This window comes from Cryptomeria japonica, unplaced genomic scaffold, assembly GCF_030272615.1.
Source record: "Cryptomeria japonica unplaced genomic scaffold, Sugi_1.0 HiC_scaffold_59, whole genome shotgun sequence".
NCBI classification, from domain to species: domain Eukaryota; kingdom Viridiplantae; phylum Streptophyta; class Pinopsida; order Cupressales; family Cupressaceae; genus Cryptomeria; species Cryptomeria japonica.
The window spans coordinates 600,373-627,440 of NW_026728881.1; the positions used below are offsets into that span (position 1 = coordinate 600,373).

The following is a 27,068-nucleotide window of genomic DNA, read 5'->3' on the forward strand; positions in this document are numbered from 1 at the left end:
ACTTCCCATCCTGGTTCATCACAGACCAAGCCCACACTTACCATCACGCACGATAGAGTAGCAAACCTGGGAGCAAAAAAAAAGACATGAGAGAATCTACAACTCCCACAACATCCTCCCAACACCACCCAAAGGCCACCACCACTCCAGATCTATAGGAAAGAATTGCAACTACCCCCATAGGGCACAAAGAAGGTGAAAAAACACGCAGACCCGCTATGGTAAGGAGAAACCAGTCCATGCCCATCATAACACCTGCCTAGCCAAAAACAAAATGAACCACCCAAAACAACGACCCATTTGGCATAGCAAGCCCTGCGACCAACCACTCCTTGCTGCCTTCATCGTCATAAGAGTTAGTGTCCTCGTCCTCCCCTACAGATGCCCTACCACCCCCACAATCACTTCTCCCACCTTCGCTTATTTCAAAGTTTATTTCATATGCCCTCCACATTAATAATTTGTTGATAATACTTTGATTTTGAGATACTCTTGAATTAGAGAAGTAAGATCTTTGAAGCCTATATTGTTAGGTATGAATCTAACTCGAGTCAAAAAGTTAGTTTTGAGAAGAGCTCTTTATTCTTATTTAACACTCCTATTCTTAGACAGAGAAGAATTGTTGATATTTTGGGTTGTAAAATTAAGGATCTTCCTACAACTTATCTTGGTCTCCCGCTTCATAGTAATGTGATTCATAATTTATTTTGGAATGGGTTGATTGATAGATTCAATTCAGAACTTGTTAGATGGAAAGTTATGCATCTTAGTCAAGCGAGTAAAGTTCAAATGATCAAGGATTTGATTTAGAATATTTTGGTGTATGCTATGAACCTTTTTAAAACTCCCTCAATTTTTTATGAAAGAATTGAAAATATTTAGAAATGCTTTCTCTTGTTTGTCACAGAAGATAGTAAATGTATTCATTTGGCTTCTTGGACCAAGTTTGCTTGCCTTATAAATCTGGTGGTTTGAGTATCAAAAAGCTTGAGGATTTCAATGTTGCTTTGTCAGCGAAGTAATTACAAAGACTTTTCTTTGGTGATTTGGATTGGTGTAAGATTATAGGTGTAAATATGCCTAGGCCATGCTTGGTTTGGGGCAACTCTTGGAGGCTCTTTCTCACCCTACTAAGATGGTGCTTTGGCATAATTTGATCAAGGCCATATGTATTCTCTCTGAGGGTATTAGATGGATTCTAGGGAATGGATGGAGCATTGAATTTTTATATGATTGGTGGATTGGAGATTCCCCTATTTTCGAGGTCCCTTCCTTTAGACCAATTAGGGAGGCTCTCTTGGCCCAATTTGGTGATAAGATGGTGCATTACTTTACTAATGATAGTTCAAGGAACCTTAGTGATTGATCGAGGTCTAGGTGAGCTCCAATTTTTTGAGCTTCTAGCATATTCCTTTCATGGCTTCTTTTCTAAATCATTTTATTTGGGGGCCTCCACCCTTTGGATTTTTTTTTTCCACCTTAGCCTTTTCCCTTCCCTATCATCCTAAGTTGACCTTTTCTGTATGGGATTTTCAATTTGGAATTGTAAGTTGATTCTTAAGATTAACATCTTTTTCTGGTTCTTGATTCAAACTATGATTCTTACTTTGGATAACCTTTGTAAGCATGGTATTTTTCCTGTTAATAAATGCCTTCTTTGTTATTTGCATAAATAGAGAGTGTCAATTATCATTTTATGGAGTGTTGTTTTACCAGATAATTTTGGTCTCTTATCTTGGCCACCTAGAATTTTAATTGGGTCTTCCTTTCCTCTGTCGGGGAGATGTGGTCTCACTGGTCCCCTCCTTCTCTTAATCTATCTTTGAATTTACTTTGGTCTTTGATTATGCCTCATGTGTCTATGTAGATCTGAAAACAAGAGAAACAACTGTGTCTTTAGGGATGTACTTCTCCCTTTTAAGGTGGTGTTTTAGAGGATTCATACAGTTGTAAAGGATAATTTCTAGATTGTACTTAAGGATGTTAATCTTGGCTTGCCTCCTATATATATTAATGCTTCAGATCAGTAGTCTCCTATTAATTGGGGTTCAAATTTTGATATTTCTAGAACTTTGGGAAATGTTAAAACCTCTAGAACTAATGTTAAATGGTCTACTCCATTTTTTGATTCGGTGAAGGTTAATTTTGACGGGGCAGCTAAGGGGAATCCTGGGCCAACTAGTTGTGGGGTGTGCTGAGTGATGATTATGGCAGGCTCCTTTTGCAAATGGCATTCCCTTTGGGAATCAAGTCCAACCACCTGGCTGAAGCCTCATCTATTTTTAATTCCTTCAAGTTAGCTCTTGATCTTGGTTCTTGGAAGGTTTAGATTGAGGATGATTCACTCAACATAATTAATTGTTTAAACTTATTACATACTTCAAGTTGTTCCATTAAATATTTGGTGAAGGTTGTGTTAAACATTATCAAGGATTTTGATAGTTTGTATATTTATGATATTTTTAGGGAAGGTAATTCTCTTGCGGATGCTTTTGAAAATATTGGTGCATTCCAAAGACAAGGATTTTATTGGAATGGGATTGACCCTCTTCCCCCTAACATTGAGGACAATATGAAACTTGATATTCGTTGCAAATGTGATGATGATGATTATCACTAGTTGTCATTTCAATGTCAACATAATGGTTGTCATTGATGTCCTTGGTGTTGGTGATCCAGTTGATGTGTTCTTGGACCGTTTGGTGCTATAAAAGTTGTGTTTCAGCATGGGTTAATTGAGTTGATGGCAATCTGGATAGTTTTATCTATTGGATATGGTGTTGATTGATTGTATTCATGTGTATCTTGATTCCATTCTTTTTTTTTACTGGGCAATGATTTTTGGAGATAGATTAAGTCCAGAATTCGAGGTTTGGTGTAGCATATGAGCCATGATTTGGTTCTGGAATTTGTAATGGATGTAACATGTTGATATGATCATTATTGTTCATTGTGGTATCATCTAATTCTCATTCCTTCCCACCATAAGAATGTTTAGTGTTGACCTATTTTAGATCTCACTCTTGGCCAACAAAGAAGATTATGTTTCTTGGAGATAATATATATATATATATATATATATATATATATATATGAGGAAGATTTGAATGAATTTATATAAAAAAATATGGTATTATTATTGAAGATATGCGAGATTGAAAAGGAAAGATCTGATAGTGCATTGGTATTGAGGTATCAGAAGCAGTCCAGTCTTGCAGATTGAGATTCAGTGGTGGATTCTTTCTTTTCTAAATTATTCCTTTATTTCTTCGATAGTGAGCCTTTTTCTGGGTAGTGTTCTCTCTCATAGTGAGGATCCTAGCAGTGAGCCACCCTTTGTAAAAATCACCTTAACCCGTGTCACCTTAACCGGTGTTTTATATTGAGAACTAACATTCTCTATGGTTTTTCCCTTCTTGGGTTTTCCACGTTATATCTGGTGTTCATTGTGTGATCTATTGTATGTTTATATGTTCATGCTATATTTTTCTTAAATAATTTTATTGGTCACTATAGATATGCAAAAGGGTTAGAAGAAATTGATTTAATTTTTTCATCTAATTCATTCCCCCTATCAGTTGCTCGGATATTCAACAATTGGTATCAGAGATTTGGTTACTTGGAGAAGAGCTTATCTGCTTGAGGTAGATCTTGATCCAATGGCACATAAATTGACTATTCCTATTTTTGAAGGATCCGAATATAGTTTTCAAAAATTAACGATTAGAGGCTACCTGATCTCTTTGGGATACAACACTTGGAAAGCAGTGGAAACTTAGTATATTCAATCGGAAAAAGGTCTTAGTACTCTAGATAAGGTTCAAGCTTATGAGGTGAATGAAAAGGCACGGTATGCTATGTTTAGTGCTTTATCAAAGATTGAATTGACAATGATTATTTCATTGAATACTACTCATGAGGTTTGGAAAAAGTTGAGAGATATCTATGAAGGAAGTGATAGAGTTAAATTATCAAAGAAGATAAAAACTAATCATAGATATGAGAACTTGAAAATGGAAGAAGGAGAAGATATAACAACCGATTTTCATAAGGTTGATAGTGCGGTAAATGAAATCAGAGAACTTGGTGTCAGCTTGTTGGATGAATACATAATTGAGAAGATTCTAATGTCCCTACCAGAAAGCTCCAATGATAAGATCTTGACTAATGAAGAAACCTATGATCGGAAGAAATTTACAAGTGTGAAGCCTTATGGTACTCTATTAGGATTTGAGAGAGGTAAGCTTGGAAAACACAAAGCTAAGATCGAGTCTACCTTCAAAGCATCTAACGAAGATCCAGAAGATGAAATTTCAGAAGAGACGAAAACAAGCTTTGTGAGAAAACTGAAGAGAGACACCGACAAATACAAAGGTATGTTACCTTTTAAATGCTTTAGATGTGAAAAGATTGGTCACATTGCTACTAGATGTTCGGGAAAAGGTTCAAGACAAAGGTCTAGAGAAGGTAAAGGAGAATTCAATAAGAGAGCCTATTATGTCAAAGATGATGTTGGTATTTTAGATGATGATTTAAATTATGAAGATGGTGATTGCTTGTTTTGGTAAAAAGAGATGTAACAAAGATTGATATTCCTAAGGTGGTTGCTACTGTTGTACATGTTAGAAGAGATAGAAATGAATGATTGATTTATAGTGGATGCTGAAATCATATGACTCATGACTAAAGTAAGTTTGTGAAACTTGAAAAGTACGATGGTAGTTTTGTTAGGTTCAGAGATGATCAAACAACACAAATTGTGGGATTGGTTCTATTTCTTTTGATGGAAAGAACAATACTGATAATGTTTACTATGTTAATGGTTTTCATCTTAATATTTTGAGTGTTGGACAAATGTGTGAAAATGGTTACAACGTTGTTTTTCAAGATGATGGTTGTGAGATCTAGAAAGAATCTGAAATTGTTATTGTAGCAGGGAAAAAGATTGGTGGAACATGTATTTCTTGGAAGGAGATGCAAACAATTGTTTGTTATCTTAGATCAATGATATCTGACTCTGGCACCAAAGGACATGTCATATCAATTTTGACAACTTGGTGAAGATTAGCTCATCAAGTGTAGTGAGAGATTTACCGAGTTCGACCAAACCAACAAAATTTGTAGAGAATGTAAACTTTGAAGTAGATGAAAGGAAAATACAAAATAATTTAGAGCACTTGTCCACTAGGTTGTTGAATTTAGTGCACACAAAACTATGCGGTCTGACCAAAACAAGAAGTATACAAGGTGAGAAGCATTTCATGTTGTTGATTGATGATTATTATGGTTTGCATTTTTGAGAGAGAAGCTAGAAGCATTAGAGAAATTCAAGATATTTAAGGCTCAAGTTGAAAATGAAGTTGATAGAAAAATTAAGTGTTTGAGGTCTAATAGAGGAGGAGAATTTAATTAGGAAGAGTTCAACAACTTTTGTGAGAGACATGGTATTAGAAAATAGTCATCTTCCCCTAGAACACTGCAACAGAATGGTGTAGTGGAAAGGATGAACCAAATAATTCAAGATGCAACCAAAATAGTGATCAACAGAGAAGTCTACTGGAGAGAAGCATTTCATACTATAGTCTACAATCCTAACGTAATTTTATATAAGAAAATACATGGAAATACATCTTATGAGCTATGACATGGTAGAAAGTCGACAGTGAAATATTTTAAGGTATTTGGAAGAAACTGCTACATCCGGAGAGATGAAGATAATCTTGGAAAATTTGACAATAGAGAAGATGAAGGCATATTCCTAGGATATTCAACAAAGAGGAAAGCATATCAGCGTTGTAATATAAGGCTAAACAAGATTGTTGAAAGTGAAAATGCGAAGGTTGTTGAATACATTTCTAAAGAGTCTGACAAATTGGTAGGTTATGAGTCTGATGAATCGACCGACAGAAAAAGTGGAGAGAAGATCGAAGAAGGAGAAGAAGAAAAGAAAGATTAGGAAGCTTCAACTTCTACATCTAAGACACTGAGATATGTTTAGAAGAATCATTTAGTGGACCATTTTTTTCAGAGATACAAACAAAGGAATTATCACAAGAAGCAAAGCAGCTCAAGAACAAGTTTTGTTATGTTAACTTTTAGAGATTGAATTGAAAACAACAGAAGAAGCTTGCAATTATCAGAATTGGATGAAGGTAATGATAGAAGAGTTGGACACAATTGAGAATAATTCAACATGGGAACTAGTTAATAAAATGACATATAAGAATGTGATTGGAACAAAGTGGGTATTCTAGAACAAGCTCAATGAAGCTGGAAATGTTATGAGAAATAAAGAAATATTGGTTTGTAAAGGTTACACTTTGATTGAAGAGATTAATTTTGACGAGACATATGGCCTGGTTGCTCGGATGGAGGAAACTAGGATGCTTTTGGCTTTTGTAGCTTATAAGGATTTCAAGGTTTATCAGATGGATGTGAAATCAACATTTTTGATGTCGTTGGTGTTGGTGATCCAAAAGATGAACTCCTGAAACCTTTGGTACTCTGGAAGTTATGTTTCAACATGGGTTAATTGAGTTGATCTGTCAATCTAGATATTTTTGTCTATTAGATATGGTGTTGATTAATTGTATTCATGTGTATCTTGATTCCATTCTTATTTTCATTGTATTGGGCAATGATTTTTGGGTCTGGATTAAGTCTAGAATTTGAGGTTGTGTAGCAGCTTTGGTGTAGTGTAAGTCATGTTTCGGGTCCAAAATTTATAATGGATGTAACATTTTGATCTGACAATTGTTCTCCATTGTGGTATGGTCTACTTCTGATTCCTTCCCACCACAATAAGGTTTAGTGTTGACCTATTTTAGAACTCTCTCTTGGCCGATTTAGAAGATTATGTTTCCCTGAGACAATATATATATGTATATATATGTATTTATATACATATATATGTATACATATATACATAGATATACATATATATACATACATATATATATATATATGTATCTATACATGTATATATACATGTATACATGTATACATATATACATGTGTAAATGTATATATACATGTATAGATATATGTATACATGTATACATGTATATATACATGTATAGATACATATATATATACATATATACATATATATATACATGTATATATGTATACATGTATATATATACATGTATATACATGTATACATGTATACATATATACATATATACATATATATATGTATATAAATATATATGTATATATATATGTATATATAAATATATACATATATATATACATATATATACATACATATATATATATATACATGTGTATATATACATATATATATATACATGTTTATATATACATATATATATATACATGTGTATATATACATATATATATATATATATATGTATATATATTTATAAAAGAAAGATCTGAATGAATTTATATAGAAAAAGTGTCGCATTTCTATTGAATGCGATATTGGAAAGGAAAGATCTGATTTTTGGCAATATGTGAGAGTGCATTGGTACTGAGCTACCAAAAGTAGTCTGGTGTTTCAGATTGAGATTCAATGGTGGATTCTTTCTTTTCATTTTTTGTTTCTTCAGTAGTCGACCTTTTTTCTGGGCAATGAGCCCTCTTGAAGTGAGTATTCTAACAATGAGAAACCCTTTGTAAAAATTACCTTAACTGGTGTCACCTAAACCAATATTTTATATTGAGAACTAACATTCTCTGTGATTTTTCCCTTTCTGGGTTTTCCACATCATATCTAGTGTTCATTGTGTGATTTGTTGTATGTTTATGTTTTCATGCTATATCTATCTTAATTAATTCTATTGGTTACTCCAGATGTGCAAAAGGGTTACATGAAATTGATTTATGTTTTTCAACTAATTCAAGCCCCTCTCAGTTGCCTGGATATTTAACAATATTAACCACCTTGGTTAACTTGTTTTTGTCTATGTGGGTGATTATATTTTTCAACCTATCCTTTCTTCATTATTTGATATGTTTTAATGATGATAGTTAGGTTTTTTTCCCCCTTGGTGCTCACTAGCTAACTATTTCCAGTTGGATTGTGGGTGATATTAGTACCCAGTTTCTGTTAGAGTAAAGTAATTAATTAACTTTGCTCTCCTCTTAAGATTTCTCTTTATGCATACATTAGTCATTTAATAATTAATATTTAATTATTAAATGCTCACACCTTAGGGTTAGGTTTTCCTTTTGGTGTTGATCTCCTTTATAAGGATTGATCTCTTGTATTATTCATATTCTTGATTCATTTTTTCTCTGATAATACATCTTTTCTTTTTGTCAGAGCCAAAACCCTTGTATTCGTTCTCTCTCTTTCTCTGTGACAGGTTTCTTGTATGCAGGTTTCTTTTGGGTTCTGTGGATTTGTATTTCTCAAATCCTACATGGTATCAGAGCCAGATCTGCTGCAGCTTGTTCAGACTTTTGAAAGATTTTGAGATCCAGGTTTTGGTTGCATCAGATCTGTGTTTGTCTTCTGTTTTTTATTTTGGAATAGGGGGTATTTTTTTTCGGTGCATTTTGAGCCCAAACGGACCTCACCGTTGAACTCGTAGCGCCCAAAAACCCCTATTTCCATATAAAATTCGTCCGATTTGGACACAGTTGCACCAGGAGGCAAATTTTTTTTGGCCCCAAGGCCGTACAGCCCTAGGGCACGAAAACCGAGGCGAAGAAATTAAAAAAAAAAAAAAAAACCACGGTTTTTTCAAAAAAACCGGGCGCAGCCAGTGTAAACCGCCGCGCCGCCGGTAAGCAGCCCGGCGGCCACCCGGCGTCCACCGCCGCCGGCGGTATCCCGCCCACGCGCCGCCTGCCGCCTGCGCGCAGCCAGCCGGCCCGCTCTCAGCCCAGGCCCAGCTAGCGCGCCGCTCGCCGCCAGCTGCGCTGCTGCCTCCTGCGCCCGCCCCTGGTCACCCAGAGGACCAGGGGCTGATTTTTTTAAGCCCTTGAGGACTTAGGGGCCCATCTGGGTTCTTTAGGAGCAGTTTTACAAAATCGGGCATAACTTGGGCATCCAATCTCCGTTTTTCAAAAACGAATAGGCGTTGGAAAGCTGGTTCCGAGCCGGATCTAATTAATGCAGGACTTTTTTTTTGATTTTGCCGTTTTTTAGTGTTTTTTGCCAGTCAAAGTCAGAAGAAGTTTTTTGCACTCCAGCAGCCATATCTTTTGCATACGGACTCCGTTTTTCGAAAGCGAATAGGCGTCGGAAAGGTGGTTCTGTGCTCTTTCCAGATTTATAGTCTATTTCATCAGAAAATTCTTCAGGTGCTCCAAATTTTGTCTCAACCCGTTATTGCTTTCTATCATTTTCTGGCTTTCAGTTTGTACTGGGGATTAGTTTTTTGCATTGTGGGGGGGTGTTTTCTCTTGCTTTCTGTTATTTACATCAGAAAACCAGAATTTACAAACACCAATACAAAAAAAATCAAACCCCCTTCTGCATCTTCTGTCTAGTTCTGAAAGACCACTTAATAATAATTAAAAATTCAGAGCAGTTGAGGCACAGTTCACAGGATGGCAGACAGACCTATTGAATCTCTCACACCGCATAATTACCACACTTGGAAGGGTCGCATGATGACTCTTCTCCAGTCAAAAGGGTTATGGTCCTGTTTGGATGAGGTTCAGCCTCAGTTGACACGTCCTTTTGAGATTATGCAACAGAGGAACAATATGGATTAGGCTATGGGATTGATGGCTTTACACATTTCCGACAGTCTTCAGTTTCATCTTGAGGGTTGTCTCACTCCTCGAGCCATTTGGATCAAGTTTGAAGGACTTTTTGGTACTGTCAACGAGTTCAGAGCTTTGCAGCTTGAGGCAGAGTTAACTTCCTTGGTACCTGATTCGTTTCCTTCTATTGAGGACTTTCTGATGAAGTTCAAACAGCAAAGATCAATCTTGCAGGGTTTTGGTAAGACTAAGACTGATACAGAGTGCATTTTCCTGATTCTCTCCAAGCTTCGGGGTCCATTTCAGATCTTCTCTTTGACCTTCTATTCCACCATGGATGCCTTGGGTGCTCGACATGTCATGCCTTCTTTTGAGGTCTTTTGTGATCGTCTGACTCGTGAGCAAGCTAAGCTTAAGCAGTTGGATTCACTTTCAGGTTCACAGAACCAAGCATTGGTAGCCCAGTCCTCCAAAGGAAAACAGAAGCAGAAACCAAAGCCTAAGAAAGATTCAGAGGCTAGTGAGAATCCCTCCAAGCCACCACCTAAGTCTGATTCAAAACCACAATTCAATTCTAAACAGGGCAAATCTTCAAAGCCTGGTGAGTCTTCCTCCAAGACTAAGAAGAAATCAGGTGATCCTTGCAGTTTTTGTGGCAAGGAAGGACATCCCGTTTCCAGGTGTTGGAAACGTTTAGAGGCTTTGGAGGAAGCCATGCAGTAGCATAATATTAGTGCACCACAGCCTCCTTCACAGCCCACAGGGAAAGGTCATGCTCTTTCTGCACGAGCATTGTCCTCAGCGTCCACTTGGATTCTAGATTCTAGTGCCTCTCACCATATGACACACACACAGGATTTGGTCACCGCTCTTGCTCCTACAGGCACTAGACATATTTCAGTTGGTGACTCAGCACAACTTTTCGTTCAGGGTTCTGTTACTGTTTCATTGGATGGTGGTTGTCTTCAGGATGTGCTTTTGGTTCCTAACATTTCGACAAACCTTCTATCCGTTTATCAGATTTGCCACTCTGGCTCTGGTAAGACAGTTGAGTTCTCTCCACATGATGTGGTTATTCGAGATCTTCATGATCCTGACCTGGTTGTGGCTATTGGGAGTGTGGATTCTGCATCTCACTTATATAGTTTTGATGGCTTTGAGAGTTCAGATACTGTTGGTTCCTCTCTTATAGCACATGCAGATTCAGTGAGCAGGCTTTGGCATGAGCGTTTTGGTCATGTCAATTACAGATATCTATAGCAGATGAGTACACAGGCACTTGTGATTGGGCTTCCACAGATTTCTTGTATAGATGGTGTATGTCGTGGTTGTGTCCTTGGCAAACATCATCGAGATCCTTTTCCTAAGGGTCGAGCCTCTCGTGCTAGGGCAGCCCTAGAGTTGGTACACAGTGATCTTATGTCCTTTCCGACTCCTTCTTTTTCAGGGGCCCGTTATGTACTCACTTTTATTGATGACTTCTCCAGATGTACATGGGTGTACTTTCTTAAGTACAAGTCTGATGTCTTTGACTCTTTCAGGAAGTTTAAGACATTTGTGGAGAAGCAATCTGGACTTTCTATCAGGAGGATACGCACAGATAATGGGGGGGAGTATGTAAATCAGGCTTTCAGAGATTTTTGCACTGAGCATGGTTTACAGCATCAGTTTACAGTTCCTTATACCCCTCAACAAAATGGTGTTGCTGAGAGAAAGAACAGAACCTTACGGGAGATGGCAAATTGTATGATACAGTCTCGAGCTATGAGTTCTTCATTTTGGGCTGAGGCAGTCAATTGTGCCAATTATATTCAGAATCGGATGCCCCATAAGGCATTACGACATATGACTCCTGAGGAGGCTTGGACCCATGTCAAGCCTGATGTTTCTACATTCTGAGTTTTTGGTAGTGAGGCTTGGGCATTTATTCCTGATGCTCAGCGGAACGCCATGGAGAGGAAGAGCCGACCACTCATATTTGTTGGCTACTGTGAGGATGTTAAGGCATACAGGTTGTTTGATCCTGATTCCAAAGAGGTCTTGTTTCGGCGGGATGTCCAGTTTGATGAGTGCTATCCTCAGATGGATTCTCCATCACCAGCTTCTCCCTCATTGCCTACTCCTTCCTCTTCATCTCTTGAGGATTACTTATCTCTTGAGGATGATGTAGATCATGATCCACCATCTCCACCACCACCAGTTGCTCCGTCTTTGCCGAAGTGGGCCCGTGATACTATTGATGCAGCTGGTTCTTTGGCAGGTGATCCTTCAGATACTCGTCGCACTCGTGCTCAGACATTTGGTTCTAGTCTTTTGAGTCATACCCTTTCAGATGATCCTCAAAAGTTTTCAGAGGCGACAGGACACCCAGAGTGGGATAGGGCCATGGATGAGGAGTATTCTTCTTTGATGAAGAATCATACTTGGGATCTTTGTCCTCTTCCTAAGGGAAGAAAGTTGGTTCGGTGCAAGTGGGTGTATCATACCAAGTATGCTGCAGATGGTTCTATTGATAAGTATAAAGCCCGTCTTGTTGCGAAGGGGTTTTCTCAGGTAGAGGGTATTGACTACTCTGAGACCTTTGCTCCTGTCGCCAAGATGAATTCTATACGCCTGGTACTTTCACTTGCAGCTTCACAGGGATGGACAGTGTTTCAGATGGATGTGAAGAGTGCCTTCTTGCATGGAGATCTACATGAGGAGATCTATATGGAGCAGCCTCAGGGTTTTTTGCAGGACACTTCTTTGGTTTGCAGACTTCGACGTTCATTGTATGGTCTCAAACAAGCCCCCAGGGCTTGGTATGAGAAGATGGACTCCTTCTTGCTTTCCTCGCACTTCACACGCTGTCATTCCGATCACACAGTCTATATTCAGCGTCAGGAGGGTGATCTTTTGATTCTAGTGCTATATGTAGATGATCTCATCATTACAGGTAGCTCATCCTCCATGATTCAGAGTGTTCAGAGAGCTTTGATGGAGCAGTTTGAGATGACCGATCTTGGTCTCTTGCACTTCTTTCTGGGTCTACAGGTTATTCAGTCTTCGGATGGGATTTCCATTTTTCAGGAGAAGTATGCTCTTGATATGCTTCAGCGATTTGGCATGCTTGATTGCAAGTCTGCCCCCACTCCATTTCAGTCAGGTGTTGTTTTGTCTTCCACTTGCTCTACTCCTTCAGTAGACCCCACTTTGTACAGGCAGTTGGTTGGCAGTCTGTTGTACCTGACACATTCTCGTCCTGATCTTTCCTTTGCGGTTGGCCTTGTCTCTCGGTTCTCCCATGATCCTCATGAGAGCCATTGGCAAGCAGCCAAACGTATTTTGAGATATATTCGGGGCACCACACATTATGGCATTCACTACTCTTCAGGATCCCCTCACATCATTGGCTTCACTGACTCCGATTGGGCTGGTGATGTCAATGATCGGAAGTCTACTTCTGGCTTCATTTTTTGCCTTGGTTCTGGTCCTATCACATGGTCTTGCAAGAAGCAATCTGCTATTGCATTATCATCTACAGAAGCTGAGTACCGTGCAGCAGTGTTAGCCAGTCAGGAGGTTTTATGGCTTCGGCAGTCGATGACAGAGTTTGGGTTTCCTCCAGATTGTCCCACTATTCTTTGGTGTGACAACCAGAGTGCCATTCACATTTCTCGCAACCCAGTGGAGCATCAGCGGACAAAGCATATTGAAATCCACGTGCACTTCATCAGACAGTTGATTCAGGATGGTTCTCTCATCTTGGAGTATATTCCTACAGAGGAGCAGGTTGCAGACATCTTCACTAAACCCTTGGCATCTCCGTGCTATCTTCGGTTGTGCTCAATGCTTGGGGTGAAGGAAGTTGTCCTTGGGGGGTCTCAGTGAGGCCTTCCTTCCTTCATGTTTTCTTTTCAGCATGATTCTTTATCTCTTTTTGGAGAGGAGTTTTTTCCCACTGGGTTTTCTCCTTTACTCTGCTTTATAGAGATTTTCTTGTATTCGGGTACCTCATCAGACCTTGTTGCCGGGACCCTCTTTTGCATTGTAGTTCCTTTGCTTTTTTCTGCATTGTTTGTAGCTGCATTGTAGCTCATCTTAAGGGGGGGTGTTAGAGTAAAGTAATTAATTAACTTTGCTCTCCTCTTAAGATTTCTCTTTATGCATACATTAGTCATTTAATAATTAATATTTAATTATTAAATGCTGACACCTTAGGGTTAGGTTTTCCTTTTGGTGTTGATCTCCTTTATAAGGATTGATCTCTTGTATTATTCATATTCTTGATTCATTTTTTCTCTGATAATACATCTTTTCTCTTTGTCAAAGCCAAAACCCTTCTTTTCGTTCTCTCTCTTTCTCTGTGACAGGTTTCTTGCATGCAGGTTTCTTTTGCGTTCTGTGGATTTGTATTTCTCAAATCCTACAGTTTCTTGGTTTTTAGATTTCCTTATTTCAAATAGCACCTTTAAGGGCTTCAATTGAGACTATGTTGTTGGGTGGTCAATTGTGGGGTAGGCATTTCTTTGTTATTTTATGTGTGGGCTCCATCATGGCGGGGGACATACATCAATAGGAGTCCATTTCCTCTGATGACATTCATGGTGGGGTTTTTAGGGCTTTGATTATGACTGTTGTTGGGGTAGGCATTTCTTTTTTATTTTATATGTGGGATCCATAATAGGAGGAGAGACATCAATAGGAGCGCATTTCCTCTGACGAAATGCACATAAAAGAGAAAAATTTGTGGATTTTTACTTAATGTGGGGTTACACCCTTTTTAGAGAATCCTCATGGCTTTGATCCAAAGGTAACAAAGATTTTTGGTAGATAATGGATGCACTTTATTTTTTTGAAATGACAATAAAAGCTCAGATTTCACAAAGGTGGTGATTGTGGAGCTTATTGGGCTGCCTATGGAAGGAACAAACAATTTCAAGGGGAAAATCTTCTGAGTCCATGGTGAAAACCTTTCTAAAATATGGAGAGGGTTTGAATCTTGTCAACAATTCAAACATTTCTTACCAAGTAGACACCCTTAAACCCCTTTGGGTGGGTGTGGCTAAGGTCCTTATACAATATTTTACCTTGGATGGGTGGTTTACCAAAATCTATGGTGGTCATTTTTCTCGGCTTAAACACTTTAGAAATAAGTTCTTCGTTTGTTTCCATTCTATCTCTTATCATCCTTGGAAGCCAATATTAAAGAACATAATAAGAAGCAAAGAAACCCTAATCTTCATGAGGGCTCGATCCTTCTAATTATGGAACAATTCAATGCCCTCCCATTTTCCTCTAAGTGAAAATATCAAGGTTATCCCCCTTTGCACTCGGTGAATAGGTGTCAAAGGAGGGTATGTAGAGAAATATAGGGGAATGTGATGATGATTCAGAGGATGAGGACTAGCAAACAAAGGATGAAACTTCCTCGAAGTAAAAGAAGAATAATGTGTCAGAGGAGAAGAAAAAGAGAATCTCATTAAATTCAGTATAAAAAGAAAGATTTGTTAAATTAAATAATTTTACATGCATGATTCTCCTAGATGACTTGATGAGGAGGTTGACAAGAACCAAAATTTGGAAGGGGAGAATTTTTTGGGCGAAAGGGAGAATGTGATGGGTGGAGGAGAAGGCTTCTTGGGAGTTCCCCTTCCCCTTGATCTTTTAATTATGCTAATCAAGAGAGAATTAATAATCCTCCCTTTCCTAGGGATCTTTAAAAATAGTAACCTTTCCTTGGAAGTGACCCTGGGAATCTAGCTATTTTTTGGGTATTAATAGGGATGCCATAGTAGACTAGTTTAGGATTTCCTAAGAGCCTTTTTTAGAAATAAATCAAGTTAATATCAACATCCAGTCCATTAAAAGAAAAGTGGTTATTTTGGAGCAAGGTGATGGTCGATATTCGTTTAGGGATCCTGTTGACAATGTGATCTCTGATGAGGAAAAAGACAAAATGCTCTCTATCTTAGAAAACATGACCAAATATGTTGCTCACTTGAAGACTATGAAGGTAGACTTGGGCTATTGAAGCCAAGATGAAGAGAATTAATTATAACCTCACTAATCTATTAGCATAAGCCTTAAAACCATTCACAGCAATGTAGAAGGGGATAAAACTTTTGTGAATCAGTGTCAGACTATGTAGGCTTTGAAGTTTGGGGGCAACATTTCAATTAATATCAACCTAGTCGAGAAGAGTAACTAGAATAAGGATGATAGTGTAGGTCCATCATCTCAAACCCATGGACATCTCAAGAACGCTAGGGAGCTAAAGCAAACATAGAATTGCAAGATCTGATGAACATTACCCAAAATATGGAACAAATGAAAGTTGAGTTTGCTAAAGCCCTGAAGAATTTGTGTTAGGTTTTATATTTTCTTTTGTTGGCCTACTATTTTAGGGTTTTGTATTCTAGGTAATTTTTGTGTTGTTGTTTGGCTATGTGTTTTCTATTTGCAGCTCTTTGTACTCAGGGTTTTCAGATCCCTTCAAAACCATTTTTTCCTTAATAATAAACCATACCCAATTTGAAATTCTATTTAGTAAGTTGGCATGCATCAAGTAGGATTAGAGGAAGTTCATTTGTGTCAAGAAGAAGACCTATAGGTAGCCAATATGACATATAGAAACAAGGGTTGAAGAGGAAGAAGACAAAGAGGCTTTGAGCTCGATATTACAGACATAGTTAGAGGTTTAATATGGAAAATGGACACATTGGAGATGTCTCAGAGAAGAGGAGCCCATATAGAGGACGTCAATGAAAATGTCAAAGAGTATACTGTTGAAGGGGGAGATAATGTGAATCAACTCAGGCTTGATCAAAGAGAGGAGATATTCATCAAGGCCATCACCTGGATTAATTTGAAGCTACAATTTAATCCTTCAAATTTTGAAGGAGGTTTAAATGAAAAGGAATTGCTAGATTAAGGAATTTATTGAATGTATGAAGCCTCCATTGTACTTCTGAATCTTCTTCAAATGCTCTTAGATATTTATCATGTTTAAAAAAGAGAATGTAGAGGAGAGTATTTACTACCGTTGAGATGAAAATATCTTGTGTAGGAAACCAACCTTCGATACATCACTTAATTTTCACTCTCGTGAGCCAAGAAGATTGATATGGAAGAAAGGAAACAAACTAAACTATGTCTATAAACATAAAATACTACATAAGAAAGGAATATAAAATAATCAAAATATTTTGATTATAGAAATAGAAATCTCTATAAATGCATACTTTTCCCATGAAGTGGTGAAGCCTTAGCCTTGGATACCAATGTGCCAGAGGGACATCTACACGTTGTAGTGTCATATGTAGAAAGAAAAAATAGAAAAGCACCAAAAGTCACACCAAAAAGAATCTCATGCACTATGAAACTATTCATCACCAACACACACTCATATAGGGAAACATGTTGGGGTTGTATAGGGGTTTGCCTTATTCAAACCCCTGTTTCTATGTTTATACGTCCATAGACAACTAGATACATAGATTGGATAAGATAAAAGATTGGATTGTGCAATAGAAACAAACTCTTCTTAATGGAGGAAACCCACTATTATTTGAGATAAAATGTTAATTTGATTAATTCAAATAGATAATAAATCCATTTAGAGACTAGTAACATGATATTATATTGAAAAAAAATACATACAAGAGATAAGAGAGAAAGGAAAACTTTACATAGGAAAGACCCCTCTCTCGAAATAATGACACGATTGTAAGCAAGATAATAATTGTTTTTTATTTTCATGATTGCAGATTTTGGTAGAGTTTTATTACTAGTGTGAGAGAAAGATATCCGAGAGTGTGAATGTTGCAAAATGAATGAGAAAGAAGAGTTTTGTTGCTCAAAATGAGTGGGAATAGCCATTTTGAATGTGCCCAAAAGAAGGGACATGCATCAAAAGAGGCTTGATGTAGAATATATCCAATTTAAATCTAAAATCATTTCGGGATGTTTGCGCGCTACATACATGTATGCTCACCACTCTCCCATTTGACCAAATCAATCCCAAATTTGGATAAGGGGTTGCTAATGCTTCATCTTTAAAATCCATGATGCTGGAATGATAGTATCTTGATTATTATTTTTTATTATAAACACACCGAGCCTATTGCATAAGTGTCATTAATGCACTAGGTGTAGTTTACGACACTAAATTTTTCCCCCACTTTGTAGGACTAGTCAACTCAAGGGAACAAGTGCACTAAACTAACTTAGAAATCCGTGTTCATAGAACTCATGCAGTGTATTAAATGCATTAATTACCTTAAAAAGGGATATTGTAGAGGCCACCAAGGTCAACAAGGAAAATACGAATGGTGACCCCAGTGCTCAGCAAAAAAATATAGTGTTTGACATGAATATTCAAGTACCATAAAATCAAAAAAAAATTTAGCGCCAAAAATAAGGAAGCTCTTTGGCAAGAAGAATTATCAAGCTACATATTTTGTCACAATATTCATGTAAAAGGGTAATATATTGTAATAATGAAATAGGTATAATGATCAGATACTTATTCTTCAAAATGTTTTATGTTATCTTCTGTGATATACTCTTATTTGACCTACTATTAATACCACACTATATTTGTATTAGATATTTTAATTTCATGTAATTTTTCCTCTTCTTATTGCCTTTCTTCTACTTTTCCTTCTCCTTCTTATTGACCTTCTTCTTCTAATTTTACTTAGATTTTTGTCGTTCCTTTCCTTTTGTGTCTTGTTCCTCTTCTTGTTCTTGTCCCTCTTCACGGGTGATCCCACAATACTTCTTGAGTCCCCTCCCTTTTGTATGTTTAACCCTATTTGACCCATTACTTGTAATCAATCTAAGAAACATCTATGTGGGTATTAATTTATGATTTATAACTTGTTGTAGTTATTTTTAATCCCCTCATATATTAAAAAATATCAAATTTCCATAAAATTTAAGTATGAGAGCTCTCTACTTGATTTCCTCGGTGTTTTCTATGTTTGCCAAATTCATAAAGTTTCAAAGTTTCAGTTTATGTCACATCTTTCTCGTCAATCCTAACCTCCTAATACATCACCTTTAAAAAAAATTGAGTCTTTACAGTTGGACCATTGGACTTTCCCATCCCAAATACCATTTACCTGTTAAAATTGATATCCTAATCCCTTGTCCTCTGAACATTTTCTAAGTCTATTTTTTCAACCTTTAGACTTGGCATTCCCTTCATACCTTCCTCAATCCTCTAAAATATTCAGAGGCCTTTTTAATAACTTTTAAAGTCGGACTTTTAAGTTTCCCTCGGTCCCCATGCTTCCTTCTAGGAGTTTTACTTTCCTATATGCTTATCAACTTGTCGGGATTTCGTCCATCCACCTACTTTAAGGGATGTTTACCTCAATACTCTCAATATGCAAACAAAAACAAAGAAGAAGTGTCTCATGCATCAAGTTAAAAGGTTTACAAAATATTTGACATGAAAGAGAGAAAAAAGCAAGTATTGGTTTTGGACAATATGAAGGTTTAAGAACCTTATAAATCCTCAACATGATTCTGTGAGGGGAAATGCTCTAAACTGAAGATGATGTGAATAGGTATTATCGATTTCATGTAGGCTTTGAAACACTTTGAATCACCATTTAAAATCAAATAAAGATGCATAGGCAAAAGAATTACAAGGTGTATGAGTTTTCAAACCATTCAAAAGTGTGGTCCATATTTCAAAAGCTCACTATTGTGCCAACAATATGACATGGTTCATAATAGGAAAAAAGATCTAACATATCAAGTAAGCGTAGCTAAAATAATTATTTTAATTATAGAAAGAGATATAATGAATAATAGCATGCTAAATATCTCTAATAAATGTCGCCTATCCTTTTGCAATGCTCGTGATTCCATTAGTGGTTGATAAGCCCCTACAATCACCAAATTTAATTTTGGAAGTGCCCCAAAAGTATATATTTTAGCCAAAATGACGTATATTTAAGAAGTAAAAATGAATGAAATGGGCTTTTTTTCCCTAATTATTTTTGTGGTTACTATCATAGATCATGATAAACTTAAGACAATATCTAGATTCTATTTGCAATATATTTTCTAGGTTTCCTCACTTCATTTCATGCTAGACCTATAGGAGTGATGAATGAAATTACTAAAACGTTTTTCACAATTTTTTGAATGTGACTGTTAAATAATAGTTAATTGTGAGTGGGACATCACAATTTTCCTTGAATATTTAACAATTTCCTAGTACCAAGTCTCCCAAGAGTTGCTAAACGCTAATAAATGATAGATCTAATGATATATCTATATGAACTAGTAGTTCATTTAAATAATTGGTCACTAAACCAATTCTAAGGTATAGTAATTTTTTTAGTGTTATAGAGAATTGAACATATAAATTGTAAATGAATGGATGCACTTTATATTAGTATAGTAAAGATTTAATAATGCACATTTTTGTAGTTGTATATCTCCATTATTTTATGTCAAGAGTCATAGAAGTATTATAATTGCATTTTTAATCATTTGCTCTAGCCACATGTATTGATACAAAAGAAACACTGGTTGTGTGACAACATATAATACACTAGAATCTTTTTCAATTATCATTTTTTATTTATTAAATCCCTATCTCACTAGAACATGAGATGGGTTAGGATAAGGGCTTTAAATGTATATTATGATTAACATTGATCACAACTAGATCGACTAATATGTGAAAAATGAGGAGAATGAAATCGATTGCAAACCAATTTATTTAGCCACTTGGCCCTGATTCTGACTTGTTACTCACAAAACAAGACCTCATGGCACACCCACAAACATGAACATTGAACATTATAGTAAATTTAATTTGTGACATATAAACACTAATTACATGTGTATTCAAATTACTAACATAGAAGGTAGCCTAGGAATCATAACTTTGGGTGAGGAGGTTAGACTGAAGGGACCACACATACACAAATATAGGACCTAATTCAAATGAATGAGGATTAGACCAACCTCCAAAACGGGGGCTCAGTAATTTCCATTGGGAAATTAGGGTGTGGTGTGTGATTAACAATGAGCTAAAAATATATATAGGAGCTATATCGTCACATCCATGAGCAAGATCGGATGCTTGAAGTTGATTGGCATCATGTAGATATGACAATCATAAATGAAGATTGAGAAAACATCAGAGTGTTTTTAGGAGTGGTCTCGTTTGATTTATGTTTACTGAAATTCTAATCATGCAATCATTTCATGTGATCCTAGAAGCTAAAAGGAGTTAAAGCTTCGTAGTCCCGCATGGGTAAACGATGTTGCTTCGAAGACCGGGAGTGGAGGCTTAGACCAGTCTGGAACGAATGGATGTGAACCCAGTAACTCAAAAATTCCCAATAACAAAAATATGAGCAGTGGTTGGTATACCAAAATAGGTTTACATTTCATGGATTTTAATGACAATGGAAAAGATGGTGTATTCATCGGGCGAATCGTTTACTTGGTTGCCACTCCGGATAGAAAGCCCCACCTTATCTCCATAACAAACAAAAACGACGAAGAGTACATGTGAATCATTAAAAGTCAAGAAAATGAAATAGATTAATACAGTTGCTAACAATACTTGTTCATGTCGATTTATACTCGTGTTAAAATATCAGTATTGCCTACCAACCTACCCAACAACAGCTGATTTAATTCGTGTATCTATATATACAAACACAAAGAAACAGATTTTCACATCTCAGTTCAGAAACAATTTGGCATTTTAGCCTGTTTAAGTTGTGATCAGACTCTGAAAGAGGAAGTATTGTACGATTCTAGCAATGCAGACATTTTATGGCCGCCTCGTGCTGCCACTTTTGGCATTGTGGTTCACTATTCAATTTGTTTCAGCGAAACATGCTGTGATCACACGGCGCTACAATTTCACTGTGGGTTATATAATTCTATGGAATGAGTTGAATGTTTTATTGTTTAGGAAAGTATTAAATTTTTACAGATAGCCGTGATTGATTCTTTGTTCTAAATATCCACAGATCCAAATGACGAATGTGACTCGTCTTTGCACCACGAAAGCTCTCTTGACTGTCAACGGGCAATATCCGGGGCCTCCAGTAGTTGCTCGAGAAGGAGACCGCGTGGTTATCAAAGTAACAAATAATGTTAAAAACAATATTAGCATACATTGGTATCTCTTCTGCTCCCGCTACTCAGTTATTTACTTAATAAAAATAATATTATATGCTGATGTCCCTTTAGTGGGTGCACCTAATGAATTCCTATGAATCGCTCAGGCATGGAATTCGGCAGCTTAGATCTGGATGGGCGGATGGTCCTGCTTATGTCACTCAGTGTCCAATTCAAACCGGGCAAAGTTATGTGTACAAGTTTATTGTCAAAAGGCAGAGAGGAACACTGTGGTGGCATGCCCACATCTCATAGTTGCGAGCAAGCATACATGGGCCCATTATCATCTATCCCAAGAAGAATGCTTCTTACCCATTCCCTCGCCCACACCAGGAAGTGCCTATTGTTTTCGGTATGCCCTTCAGTACTCGTTGATAATGTGTTGCCATTGTATGTACATAGTCCTAAATTTACAATGAAAATACTGCTGTTGATAATGTGTTGCAAATTGCAGGGGAGTGGTGGAATGCAGACACTGAGACTGTTATCAATCAAGTAATGCAAAGTGGTGCGCAAGCTAATGTGTCAGATGCATATACCATCAACGGGCTCCCTGGACTTATGTATAACTGCTCTACCAACGGTGAGGGCGGGGTATTAAAATGGATGAAACATAACTAGACTGGTCGCTATTGTTCATTTGTTTAAATGTAAATGTAACAAAGGTTTCCTGTGTTGTGTAATGCAGATACATTCAGGCTCAAAGTGAACCCTGGGAAAACTTACCTACTGCGTATAGTTAATGCTGCACTCAATAGTGACCTGTTTTTCGCAATAGCCAACCACACATTGACTGTGGTAGAAGCGGATGCTGTGTATGTCAAGCCTTTTCAAACCAATGTTATTCTCATCACTCCCGGTCAGACTACCAACGTCCTCTTGACAGCTATGTCTCAGCCACCCAATGCCACATTCCTCATGTTAGCAGGCCCATTCGCTACGGGAACAGCAGCTTTTGATAACTCAACCAGTGCTGGAATTTTAGAGTATGTAACTTCCAATGCGACAGCAGTTAATTCATCCTCATCCTCTCTTCCTATGATGAAACCGACGCTTCCAGCCCCCAACGATACCTCCTTTGCCGCCAATTTTAGCCAAAAGATGAGAAGCTTGGGCAATCCGAAATTTCCTGCAGCAGCTGTCCCTCAGAAGATGGATAAACAGTTCCTATTCACAGTCGGGTTGGGGCTAAATCCGTGTCCCCAAGGACAGACATGTCAAGGCCCCAACGGTACCAAATTTGCAGCCTCCATTAACAACATATCCTTCATTCTTCCCACCACCGCTCTTCTTCAAGCATACTACTTTAATCAGTCCAATGGAGTTTACAATACCACTTTCCCTGACAATCCGCCATTTCCTTTCAACTACACCGGCACGCCGCCTAACAACACACAGACCCTCAACGACACCAGAGTCGAAGTGCTTCCCTTTAACACTAGCGTACAGCTAGTTCTGCAGGACACCAGCATTGCGACCTTCGAGAGCCATCCTCTGCATCTGCACGGCTTCAACTTCTTCATAGTGGGTCAGGGTATGGGAAACTACAATGCAAGCACTGACCCATCTAACTTTAATCTGGTGGATCCTCCGGAGAGAAACACAGTTGGAGTTCCCAGTGGAGGTTGGGTGGCTCTCAGATTCCTAGCTGATAATCCAGGTATTAATATCATTACGTAATGTTAGCTTCAATCGCTCATCTGGTTCAAAGATTTGTGCTTCTTTCGTATAAACATATATCCGATTGTATGTATGTTTTTTGCAGGAGTGTGGTTCATGCATTGTCATCTCGAGCTGCATACCAGCTGGGGATTGAAGATGGCGTGGGTTGTTTTAAATGGAAATGGTGGCAGATCTCAATCTCTTCTTCCTCCTCCCAAAGATCTTCCCCCCTGTTGATCATTCATCCTTCAATTAGACTATTCAATTTGTGCTTCCTAAAATCTGACTGCATCCAATCGTGTGCTGGTCCAAAGTAGTTTGCAAACGATCGATAAAGAGAAACATATCAGTATATTTGTGTATCAATAAGTATGCTTTGGAATATATCAGTGATGAGACCTTGGTTGAATTACTATGACAGAGACATCTCCACATGGACCTTTCAAAAGTGAAAGTGCGAAGGTAGAATTAAAATTACAAGTTTTGCAGAGAATTTCTAACAGTAAGATTCACATTTCCTTATAATATACTTATTTATTGTTGTTTTATATGGTTGAGATTTTCAGCAGTATATTTCTTCATTCGAATACTTAATTGAAAATAATGTTGTTCTGTGACAGATAATTTAATCTTAAATATTATCTTCATTTTTCAACATCTAAATAGTCAATTAATAAATAAGAAAAAATGTATAATGAATCATTAGAAAAATTACAATTTTGTTATTGACAATTTAGTCTATTTTGAAATATAGTAAGATTTATAAGAAACTTTTAAAAACACATTGATATCTATCGTTTGTAACCTTTTTCTCATGATTTCTGTCAGATTGTTATCTGATACTACCTCATTTTGTACTAGGACTAGCACTTTTCTGAATTAGTTTTTAAGTGCATTATAAAAAGTTAAATTTAATTAAATAATTGGATTAAGGCATACTTATAGATATGTAAATGAAAGATCTGTCTTTGTTTTATTTAATCTCAATTATAATACCACTTCTCCTCCTTCTATGCATAGAATCTATCTAGATTTGCATCAACATATTTGATGTGATTAATGATGACTCATATCTTCAATACTAAATATGAAATATATGGAAATTATTCAATTCATTGTGAAAAAATATATTTTCTCAATAATCTCTCTATATTTGAACATTTATTCATTCCCTTAATTAGAGCTTCTATCAAACGGAGTGGGTGGGGGCTTTGTGGTGTAGAGCTCCGAGATGGGCATTCATTATGTCGAATCTCTTCTAGATAAAAACTACATTCTTGGAATTTAGTTTCTCCCCCCCACACATGCACATAATTGCACTTGCTTGTATTGATATGGTACATGCATATGATTTAATTTGTTTTTATAATTTAACTCAATTCCTATATAATTTGAATTGTAATCTTATAAGTACCATTGAAACTTTAATATGTTTTCAGTATATGATACATAATGCACGTGTGACATATAAATGATTTAACAACAATATAACACAAATATAGCTAGCTACAACATATAATTGATGTATATCATTGTTAAGGTGTATACCTATTGATATCAATTGATATTCATATGGTTTTCATTTATCACATAAAACTTTATAGACATTTTTATTGTCAGTGCACATACCACTATTACAGCCGCGTCAATTGATATTGACTTATTTCATGGAATCGATGATGACTTACATCTTCAGTATTGAATATTTAATGTATGGGAATTATTCAGTTCATTGCAAAATAATCTATACTACCAATAATGTGGCTATGTTTTCATATTTTGTTTCTCTTAATTAAAGCTTCATAAAGTGGAGGGGGTTTGGGGCTTTGTGGTGAGGAGTTTTGAGATGGGGTTTGGCTCTATAGAATCTCTTCTAGTTAAGAAAACATATTATTGGAATAAATGCACACACACACACAAATAACTACTTGCTTGTATTGAAATTCTACATACATATAATTTAAATCAATTCATACATAATATGAATTATAATCCAAGGACCATTGAAATTGAAATATGCTTTCACTACATAATAAATAAAGCATATGTTACATATAAATGTTTTAACAATTATATCAAACACAAATTGATGCAGGGGCATCTAGGAGGGGGCACAAATAGCTTGCACCAAACCTCAATTTTGAAATATTAAAATGAGGATTTTCATTTCTTATCTTTATTTTGATAAATTTTAGCTTATAAATTTGTAAGTGTTTTATTTGAGTAATTAAATTCTTTGAAGAAAATTAACAACACTAACAAAGCTAAGGAGAGTCAAATATGAGGTGAAATGAACAAACAATAAGAAATATTGTCCAAGTAAGTTTAAAGTGATAGGTAGTTTAAATAAAATAATTGAAACATATTGCAGGCATATCAATCAGTGTGGGATGGAGGCGTGGCGAAGAGGTGTCTGGGGTAAATGAAGAGTTTGGATGTTAAACAAAAAAACACTAGAATAAGAATGAAGGCGTGGGGCCACATGGGGATTTGAAAAGATGGGAAATAATTATTATGTAAAATAAAACAAAATAGAAATCCGAAAAAGAAGAGAGGGTGCGCCAAAATGATTGAGAAAAACTGAAAGGTGAAAAGGGATTTATGAGTAAGGAAAAATAATAACATTGTGTGGGAAAATCAACATATTTTTAATTACAAAGGGAAGGAGAGTGTGTAGAGTAGAAGACATCAAACCTATGAGATTCAAAAACAAAGGGATAGCCAGAAAAGCGTGTGGAGGAAATAAAGAATAGATGATAAGAAATTGATGCCCAGTGCATGAATACAGACAGGGTAGAGATCATGGAAAAGGATATGAAGCATGGACAAGGAAAACCAGAAATAGATGAGCCTGCTAGGGTTTTGTGGTAAATGGATTGAGAAGATAGATTTAGTAGTGATTTAGAACAAAGCATGTAAGAGACACGACTTGTTAACAAAGACAAAGTGAAAAAAGGAAAAACATAGAGATTCATTTCTACATTTGTAACTATTTTTCTCCTAGTCAATAATGTTTGTAATTTTCATTTAAAATTTTGTGTTGATTATTAATTAATTTTTTTTTTGACACTATAGTGATATTGGATAGAGCCCTAATTACCCATTACTGTTTTGTTTTGTACTCGTGGTCCCTTTAGTTGATCTTTCATATTGGATTTGATCACTTCCCCATCTCTCTTGCTTGATTGTCTTGGAAGGAAATTCTTTTTTCCTTTCACTTTGAGAAAATGTGGCTCAAGCACCCTAACCTGTTCTATAGAATTAGAAAATGATGGAATGTCAGGACTAACAATATGACTATGTTTTGAGTTTCTAAAAAAATGAGATTGGTCAAAGCTAAGGTTATTCTTTTGAATGATACTTGTTTTGTTCATATCTTTTCTGAGAAGAAAATCATTTAAAGGGATCTCAAGGTTGTGTAAGATTCCATTAAAAAAAGATGGTTAAAGTTGCAGTATCCTAGACTAGAAAAATTCCTTGCTGGCTTGTCTCCATAACCTCATTTCAAAGGAGGAAGAATTATGCTAACAAATATAGAGAGATCTCTATAGTTGCGATGCGAGGATAAGAAT

General features: G+C 36.6%; 1 protein-coding gene across 1 annotated transcript; it reads left to right on the forward strand.

Moving 5' to 3' along the window:
• Positions 1-21,689: 21,689 nt before the first annotated feature.
• LOC131030736 (laccase-17-like) lies at positions 21,690-23,657 on the forward strand (the record flags this gene model as incomplete). The annotated part of the gene is made up of 5 exons (XM_059215098.1): positions 21,690-21,835; positions 21,942-22,021; positions 22,289-22,417; positions 22,523-23,510; positions 23,600-23,657. Coding segments are annotated over exons 1-5 (1,401 nt in total), but the record flags the coding sequence as incomplete, so codon positions are not given.
• Between the last annotated feature and the right edge of the window lie 3,411 nt (positions 23,658-27,068).